The sequence below is a fragment of the Procambarus clarkii genome, chromosome 19 (assembly GCF_040958095.1).
Source record: "Procambarus clarkii isolate CNS0578487 chromosome 19, FALCON_Pclarkii_2.0, whole genome shotgun sequence".
Classification (NCBI taxonomy): domain Eukaryota; kingdom Metazoa; phylum Arthropoda; class Malacostraca; order Decapoda; family Cambaridae; genus Procambarus; species Procambarus clarkii.
In genome coordinates this window covers 31,229,512-31,239,726 of record NC_091168.1, presented here as the reverse complement: position 1 = coordinate 31,239,726, position 10,215 = coordinate 31,229,512, and the positions used below count along the sequence as shown (strand labels likewise).

At 49.8% G+C, this 10,215-nt stretch overlaps 1 protein-coding gene across 1 annotated transcript in view; it reads left to right on the top strand.

Annotated features, from left to right (window-relative positions):
- Positions 1-537, top strand: part of LOC138366399 (uncharacterized) — an 8,227-nt gene extending 7,690 nt beyond the window's left edge. Inside the window, exon 2 of the mRNA XM_069327441.1 lies at positions 1-537. This exon is cut by the window's left edge and continues 214 nt beyond it. Within this exon, the coding sequence (XP_069183542.1) occupies positions 1-537 (537 nt within the window).
- The last annotated feature ends 9,678 nt before the right edge of the window (positions 538-10,215 follow it).

Here is a 10,215-nt window from a genome sequence, read left to right as displayed (position 1 = left end):
CAGCGGTCAGAGACCAACGTCAGCGGTCAGAGACCAACGTCAGCACTCACAGACCAACGTCAGCGGTCAGAGACCAACGTCAGCGGTCAGAGAACAACGTCAGCACTCACAGACCAACGTCAGCGGTCAGAGACCAACGTCAGCGGTCAGAGACCAACGTCAGCACTCACAGACCAACGTCAGCACTCACAGACCAACGTCAGCGGTCAGAGACCAACGTCAGCGGTCAGAGACCAACGTCAGCGGTCAGAGACCAACGTCAGCACTCACAGACCAACGTCAGCGGTCAGAGACCAACGTCAGCACTCACAGACCAACGTCAGCGGTCAGAGACCCACGTCAGCACTCACAGACCAACGTCTGCGGTCAGAGACCAACGTCGGCACTCACAGACCAACGTCAGCGGTCAGAGACCAACGTCAGCACTCACAGACCAACGTCAGCGGTCAGAGACCCACGTCAGCACTCACAGACCAACGTCAGCGGTCAGAGACCAACGTCAGCACTCACAGACCAACGTCAGCGGTCAGAGACTAACGTCAGCGGTCAGAGACCAACGTCAGCACTCACAGACCAACGTCAGCACTCACAGACCAACGTCAGCACTCACAGACCAACGTCAGCATTCACAGACCAACGTCAGCACTCACAGACCAACGTCAGCACTCACAGACCAACGTCAGCACTCACAGACCAACGTCAGCACTCACAGACCAACGTCAGCACTCACAGACCAACGTCAGCAAAGTATTCTCCGGGATGAATGACGTTTATACATTATGGAACACGGTCAAGGGCTCTATGACAGTCCTGGAAGATGCAGGTCACCCATAACACTCTCTCTTCTCGCTTCATTTCACACAACGTTGTTCACCCATCGTGTCTCCCTCCCCCCACGCCCCCCCCCCAGCTACCCCTCCCCCCCCAGCACCGCCCCCCCTCCCCCCACCAGGGGAATCGAACCCTACACGGGGAGAACAAAAAGTATTCACAGTAGCGAGCCGCAGATGGCAAGAGGCTTCGAGTCTCTTCAGCAATTATGGCGCCATCGATTTTCTTTTGTTTTACAGATGAGGGCTCAGGCCTCCTGGGCCCGGCGCTCCTCTACACAGTTAATACACAATTGTTCTGGAATATATGTATATATATATATATATATATATATATATATATATATATATATATATATATATATATATATATATATATATATATATATATATATATGTCGTACCTAATAGCCAGAACGCACTTATCGGCCTACTATGCAAGGCCCGATTTGCCTAATAAGCCAAGTTTTCCTGAATTAATATATTTTCTCTAATTTTTTTCTTATGAAATGATAAAGCTACCCATTTCATTATGTATGAAGTCAATTTTTTTTTATTGGAGTTTAAATTAACGTAGATATATGACTGAACCTAACCAACCCTACCTAACCTAACCTAACCTATCTTTATAGATTAGGTTAGGTTAGGTAGCGGAAAAAGTTAGGTTAGGTTAGGTAGGTTAGGTAGTCGAAAAACAATTAATTCATGAAAACTTGGCTTATTAGGCAAATTGGGCCTTGCATAGTAGGCTGAGAAGTGAGTTCTGGCTACTAGGTACGACATATATATATATATATATATATATATATATATATATATATATATATATATATATATATATATATATATATGTATATATATATATATATATATATATATATATATATATATATATATATATATATATATATATATATATATATACGGGGAAGAGAAGGTTGGATGATATCGTTAAGATATCACCAGAGACCGGGCCTGGGCGGATGATGGCTCCTGGAGAGAAGATAACCAACATTGGAACCTTCACCATCGTGTTATCTTAGAGATGACGACGGTATTGGTGCCCCAGATAACGTCAGGTGAGTCGGGTCTATAACCTGAACGGGAGTGAACGCTAACACGTCATAGTGACGTCACACACCTTCACGCCATATTTAAAACACAACATTTTATCTCATATTTTCGTTACGTCAGGTTACAATATGTTACTTTAGGTTATGATATGTTAGCGGAGGTTACAATATGTTAGTTTAGGTCATAATAGGTCAGGTTAGATAGAATTAAGTGAGTTTAACATTGGTTTGAGTAGAGTACAGCGATGACGTAGAGGAATGCATGTTCTTCACAGGTATTAGACCCTACTCAGCTCCTGGAAGCACATAGCTATCAAGGCCTTGAGACTTAACCACATTGCGGGACCCAAGAGCTGAAGTTCAACCCCACAACTAGGTGAGTACACTGACCTACACAACCTACACTTAGGAGCCGGTCGGCCGAGCGGACAGCACGCTGTACTTGTGATCCTGTGGCCCCGGGTTCTATCCCAGGCGCCGGCGAGAAACAATGGGCAGAGTTTCTTTCACCCTATGCCCCTGTTACCTAGCAGTAAAATAGGTACCTGGGAGTTAGTCAGCTGTCACGGGCTGCTTCCTGGGGGTGGAGGCCTGGTCGAGGACCGGGCCGCGGGGACACTAAAGCCCCGAAATCATCTCAAGATAACCTCCACAACACCTCAAGATAACAATCATACTACAAGGATGAGGCTGGGGGGTGAACTGGTTGTTACAGGAGACGAGTAATTGAGTCGTTAATTTGCCCATGTGATTGGACACTATCTTGTCTACGGAGAGTAGACACAGACTCTACGAACAGCTCATCTACAATAGAATTATGATAGCCGGCGGGCTGTCCGCCTTGCTGACACGATGTTATGATAGCCGGCGGGCTGTCCGCCTTGCTGACACGATGTTGTGATAGCAGGCGAACTGTCCGCCTTGCTGACACCATGTTATGATAGCAGGCGGGCTGTCCGCCTTGCTGACACGATGTTATGATAGCAGGCGGGCTGTCCGCCTTGCTGACACGATGTTGTGATAGCAGGCGGGCTGTCCGCCTTGCTGACACGATGTTATGATAGCAGGCGGGCTGTCCACCTTGCTGACACCATGTTGTGATAGCAGGCGGGCTGTCCGCCTTGCTGACACGATGTTGTGATAGCAGGCGGGCTGTCCGCCTTGCTGACACGATGTTGTGATAGCAGGCGGGCTGTCCGCCCTGCTGACACGATGTTGTGATAGCAGGCGGGCTGTCCGTCTTGCTGACACGATGTTATGATAGCAGGCGGGCTGTCCGCCTTGCTGACACGATGTTATGATAGCAGGTGGGCTGTCCGCCTTGCTGACACCATGTTATGATAGCAGGCGGGCTGTCCGCCTTGCTGACACGATGTTGTGATAGCAGGCGGGCTGTCCGCCTTGCTGACACGATGTTATGATAGCAGGCGGGCTGTCCACCTTGCTGACACGATGTTGTGATAGCAGGCGGGCTGTCCGTCTTGCTGACACGATGTTATGATAGCAGGCGGGCTGTCCGCCTTGCTGACACGATGTTATGATAGCAGGCGGGCTGTCCGCCTTGCTGACACCATGTTATGATAGCAGGCGGGCTGTCCGCCTTGCTGACACGATGTTGTGATAGCAGGCGGGCTGTCCGCCTTGCTGACACGATGTTATGATAGCAGGTGGGCTGTCCGCCTTGCTGACACGATGTTGTGATAGCAGGCGGGCTGTCCGTCTTGCTGACACGATGTTATGATAGCAGGCGGGCTGTCCGCCTTGCAGACACGATGTTGTGATAGCAGGCGGGCTGTCCGCCTTGCTGACACCATGTTGTGATAGCAGGCGGGCTGTCCGCCTTGCTGACACGATGTTGTGATAGCAGGCGGACTGTCCGCCTTGCTGACACGATGTTGTGATAGCAGGCGGACTGTCCGCCTTGCTGACACGATGTTGTGATAGCAGGCGGGCTGTCCGCCTTGCTGACACCATGTTGTGATAGCAGGCGGGCTGTCCGCCTTGCTGACACGATGTGTGGGTGTTGGCAGCTAAGCTAAGCTGGCTCCCTCTTGTCAGGGAGCTGTGAGTGTGTGAGAGGTTCTTCACATGTGTGAACCACCAGCTGTGGGAGTGGGGCATCTCATCTTGGGCCACCAGCTGTGGGAGTGGGGCGTCTCATCTTGGGCCACCAGCTGTGGGAGTGGGGCGTCTCATCTTGGGCCACCAGCTGTGGGAGCGGGGCGTCTCATCTTGGGCCACCAGCTGTGGGAGTGGGGCATCTCATCTTGGGCCACCAGCTGTGGGAGTGGGGCGTCTCATCTTGGGCCACCAGCTGTGGGAGTGGGGCGTCTCATCTTGGGCCACCAGCTGTGGGAGTGGGGCGTCTCATCTTGGGCCACCAGCTGTGGGAGTGGGGGGTCTCATCTTGGGCCACCAGCTGTGGGAGTGGGGCGTCTCATCTTGGGCCACCAGCTGTGGGAGCGGGGCGTCTCATATTGGGCCACCAGCTGTAGGAGTGGGGGATCTCATCTTGGGCCACCAGCTGTGGGAGTGGGGGTCTCATCTTGGGCCACCAGCTGTAGGAGTGGGGGATCTCATCTTGGGCCACCAGCTGTGGGAGTGGGGGTCTCATCTTGGGCCACCAGCTGTGGGAGTGGGGGTCTCATCTTGGGCCACCAGCTGTGGGAGTGGGGCGTCTCATCTTGGGCCACCAGCTGTGGGAGTGGGGGTCTCATCTTGGGCCACCAGCTGTGGGAGTGGGGGTCTCATCTTGTGCCACCAGCTGTGGGAGTGGGGGTCTCATCTTGGGCCACCAGCTGTGGGAGTGGGGGTCTCATCTTGGGCCACCAGCTGTAGGAGTGGGGGATCTCATCTTGGGCCACCAGCTGTGGGAGTGGGGGTCTCATCTTGGGCCACCAGCTGTGGGAGTGGGGCGTCTCATCTTGGGCCACCAGCTGTGGGAGTGGGGCGTCTCATCTTGGGCCACCAGCTGTGGGAGTGGGGGGTTTGGATAGCGTGAGCTGCTAGAGTTAATGATATTGTCGGCCCCACCATCAGATAGCAGCTGAGGGCAGGGATGGTGGGAGGGTGTGAGAGAGAGGGAGAGGGAGAGGGAGGGTGAGTGAGGGAGGGTGAGGGGGAGGGATGGAGGGAAGGGAGGTGAAAGTGAGATGGTGTGATAATAGTGAGAAAATAAGAGTTATGAATGAAGAGAGGATTGGTTGGGGGATTAAGATGAAAGAACTCCATGATGTGAGAAGCACAGATAGCAGTGACCCCCCCTCACCAGAGAGAGAGAGAGAGAGAGAGAGAGAGAGAGAGAGAGAGAGAGAGAGAGAGAGAGAGAGAGAGAGAGAGAGAGAGAGAGAGAGAGAGAGAGAGACAGAGAGAGACAGACAGAGAGAGACAGACAGACAGACAGAGAGCACCGGCCTATCTTCAAGACGACACAGTAACCAACCATACACCAGAGAGGAAATGCCGACTGCTACGAGACTCATTAATCAGCCGAAGCTATTTCTTCCACGACTCTTTCTTTGGACTGGTTGGTAGAGCGTGGGCCTGGCTTCTTGCAGGGGCGGGGGATCGATGCTCGATACACCAATTGGGTGGCTTCCCCCCTTCCGTCAGTGTCATATGCCACCTGCTCCTCTGACAAGCCTGTCAAGCCATATATATAGTCACGCTGGCTTAGTGCTTCGCCTCCTAATACATTTATTTCTGTGCAACAGGTCAACACAGGCGCAAAGACGGCTTCTAGATACCTGAGTCAGGTGTGTAGTCAGGTGTGTAGTCAGGTATATAGTCAGGTGTGTAGTCAGGTATATAGTCAGGTATGTAGTCAGATGTGTAGTCAGGTATATAGTCAGGTGTGTAGTCAGGTATATAGTCAGGTGAGTATTCAGGTATATAGCCAGGTGTGTAGTCAGGTATGTAGTTAGGTGTGCAGTCAGGTGTGTAGTCAGGTATACAGTCAGGTGTGTAGTCAGGTATACAGTCAGGTATGTAGTGAGGTATATAGAAGGATGGACAACATCTGGCGCAGCAGGCCGTCCACACCAGCGACCCCAACGTCAAGAAACTGTCGTGCTAGACATGTGCCTTAACCTAACCTACCACAACACCCAAGAACAGAAAATGGGACAATATGTCAATTTGAGGATCACTCATCAAGGGTGATCTCTTCTAACACCGGCAACTGGTCGGGCTCACGTGGCTACACTCCCTAGCCCAACCGCTTAGGCTGGACGGTAGAGCGACGGTCTCGCTTCCTGCAGGTCGGCGTTCAATCCCCCGACACACACACACACACACACACACACACACACACACACACACACGCACACACACACACACACACACACACACACACACACACACACCTAAGATAATAGTGACAGTCATTTACAACCCTCCCCTAAATGACAGAAGACCTAGACAGGAGTTTGATAGGAACAACATGGCAACTATTAATATAATAGAGAGAGCAGCTTCAGTTGCCTGCAGGAATGGCTCAAGACTCTTAATCATGGGTGATTTCAACCAGGGAAAGATAGACTGGGAGAATGGGGACCCACATGGTGGTGCAGATACGTGGCGAGCTAAACTCTTGGAAGTGGCAACAAGGAATTTTCTGAGCCAGCATGTCAAGGAACCCACAAGAATGAGAGGCAATGATGAACCAGCTAGACTCGACTTAATATTCACCCTAAATGAGTCAGAAATAAGGGAAGTCAAAGTTGAAGCCCCCATAGGAATGAGTGACCACAGTGTACTGACCTTTGAGTACTTGGTGGAGGTAGGGATAACCTATCCAAGGATGGGAGTGGAGGGGAAAAGACTGAATTACCGAAGAGGAAAATATGACGAGATGAGGAACTTCCTAATGGGAATACCATGGGAAACAGAACTTAGAGACAAGAATGTGCAGGTCATGATGGATATTGTCACCCAAAAGTGCCAGGAAGCTGCAGACAGGTTTATCCCCGTCCAAAAGGAGAAAAACGAAAAACAACAGAAAAACCCATGGTTCAACCAGGAATGTAAGGTAGCGAAACAACTGAGTAAAAGAACATGGAGAAACTACAGAAATAACAGAACACCAGAGAGCAGGGAGAGGTACCAGAGGGCCAGAAATGAGTACATCAGAGTGAGGAGGGAAGCAGAGAGACAGTTTGAAAATGACATCGCGAGTAAAGCCAAGACCCAACCAAAGCTGCTCCACAGCCATATCAGGAGGAAAACAGCAGTGAAGGAACAAGTGATGAAGCTGCGGAAAGGGGAGAACAGATACACAGAGAATGACAAGGAGGTGTGTGAAGAACTCAACAAGAGATTCCAGGAGGTCTTCACAATAGAACAAGGAGAAGCCCCTGCACTAAATGAGGAGGCGGCAACCTTGGAAACCTTGGAGGAATTTGACCTCACCAGTGATGAGGTCAAAAGGTGTCTGCTGGAGCTAGATGTGACAAAGGCTGTTGGGCCTGATAGAATCTCACCATGGATACTAAAGGAAGGTGCAGAAGCACTAAGTGTGCCACTCTCTATGGTGTATAACAGGTCACTGGAAACAGGAGACTTACCAGAAAGTTGGAAGACAGCTAACGTGGTCCCAATATACAAAAAGGGTGACAGGCAAGAGGCACTGAATTACAGGCCAGTTTCCTTAACTTGTATACCATGCAAGGTGCTGGAGAAGATCGTGAGGAAAAGGCTCGTAGAGCATCTGGAGGGAAATAACTTTGTAACGCACCACCAACATGGGTTCAGAGATGGTAAATCGTGCCTCACAGGGTTAATAGAATTTTATGACCAGGCAACGAAAATTAGGCAGGAAAGAGAAGGGTGGGCCGACTGCATTTTCCTGGATTGCCAAAAAGCCTTCGACACAGTACCCCATAAAAGGCTGTTAAAAAAGTTGGAGCAACAGGCAGGAGTAAAAGGGAAGGTGCTCCAGTGGATAAGGGAGTACTTAAGCAACAGGAAACAGCGAGTAACGGTGAGGGGGAAGACATCAGAGTGGCGAGATGTCACCAGCGGAGTCCCACAGGGCTCAGTACTTGGACCCATCCTGTTTCTAATATATGTGAACGATCTTCCAGAGGGTATAGACTCATTCCTCTCGATGTTTGCTGATGATGCAAAAATTATGAGAAGAATCAAGACGGATGAAGATAGACAGAGACTACAGGATGACCTGAATAAACTGGAGGAATGGTCTAGAAAATGGCTGCTGAAGTTCAACTCTGGAAAGTGTAAGGTGATGAAATTAGGCGAAGGGAGCAGGAGGCTGAACACAAGGTATCATCTGGGAGGGGAAATCCTGCAAGAATCAAATAGAGAGAAGGATCTGGGGGTTGATATCACACCGAACCTGTCCCCAGAGGCCCACATCAAAAGAATATCATCAGCGGCATATGCTAGACTGGCCAACATAAGAACTGCCTTCAGAAACTTGTGTAAGGAATCTTTCAGAACCCTGTATACCACTTATGTAAGACCAATCCTGGAGTATGCAGCTCCAGCCTGGAGTCCATACCTAGTTAAACACAAGACAAAGTTAGACAAGATTCAGCGGTATGCCACCAGGCTCGTCCCGGAACTGAGAGGATTGAGCTACGAGGAAAGGCTAAAGGAGCTGAACCTCACATCCCTGGAAAACAGAAGAGTAAGGGGAGACATGATAACCACCTACAAAATTCTCAGGGGAATTGACAGGGTGGACAAAGACAAACTCTTCAGCACGGGTGGGACACGAACAAGGGGACACAGGTGGAAACTTAGTACCCAGATGAGCCACAGAGACGTTAGAAAGAATTTTTTCAGTGTCAGAGTAGTTAATAAATGGAACGCACTAGGAAGTGATGTGGTGGAGGCTGACTCCATACACAGTTTCAAATGTAGGTATGATAGAGCCCAGTAGGCTCAGGAATCTGTACACCAGTTGATTGACAGTTGAGAGGCGGGACCAAAGAGCCAAAGCTCAACCCCCGCAAGCACAATTAGGTGAGTACAATTAGGTGAGTACACACACACACACACACACACACACACATGTTTGCGGATGACGCAAAGTTGATGAGAAGAGTTGTGACAGATGAGGATTGCAGGATCCTCCAAGAGGACCTGAACAGTTTGCAGAGATGGTCAGAGAAATGGCTACTGGAATTCAACACGAGCAAATGTAAAGTTATGGAAATGGGACTAGGTGATAGGAGACCAAAGGGACAGTACACAATGAAGGGGAACAGCCTACCTGTAACGACGCGCGAAAGAGACCTGGGGGTGGACGTAACACCTAATCTATCTCCTGAGGCACATATTAATAGGATAACGACAGCAGCGTACTCTACACTGGCAAAAGTTAGAACATCATTCAGAAACCTAAGTAAGGAGGCATTTAGGGCGCTTTACACTGCCTACGTGAGGCCAGTCTTAGAGTATGCCGCCTCATCATGGAGTCCCCATCTGAAGAAGCATATAATGAAACTGGAAAAGGTTCAGAGGTTTGCAACGAGACTCGTCCCAGAGCTACGAGGGATGGGGTATGAGGAGCGCCTGAGGGAACTGTGCCTTACGACACTAGAAAGAAGAAGGGAGAGGGGGGACATGATAGGAACGTATAAGATACTCAGAGGGATTGACAGAGTGGACATAGACGAAATGTTCACACGGAATAGTAACAGAACGAGGGGACATGGATGGAAGCTTGAAACTCAGATGAGTCACAGAGATGTTAGGAAGTTTTCTTTTAGCGTGAGAGTAGTGGGAAAATGGAATGCACTTCAGGAACAGGTTGTGGAAGCAAATACTATTCATAATTTTAAAACCAGGTATGATAGGGAAATGGGACAGGAGTCATTGCTGTAAACAACCGATGCTCGAAAGGCGGGATCCAAGAGTCAATGCTCGATCCTGCAGACACAACTAGGCGAGTACAACTAGGTGAGTACACACACACACACACACACACACACACACACACACACACACACACACAGAGAGGTGTGTGAGGAACTCAACAAGAGGTTCCAGGAGGTCTTCACAATAGAACAGGGTGAGGTCACTGTGCTAGGAGAAAGGGAGGTAAACCAGGCGGCCTTGGAGGAGTTCGAAATTACGAGAGAGGAGGTCAAGAGACACCTGCTGGATCTGGATGTTAGAAAGGCGGTTGGTCCAGATGGGATCTCACCATGGGTACTGAAAGAGTGTGCAGAGGCACTTTGCTTGCCACTCTCCATAGTGTATAGTAAATCACTAGAGACGGGAGACCTACCAGAAATATGGAAGACGGCGAATGTGGTCCCAATATACAAAAAGGGCGACAGACA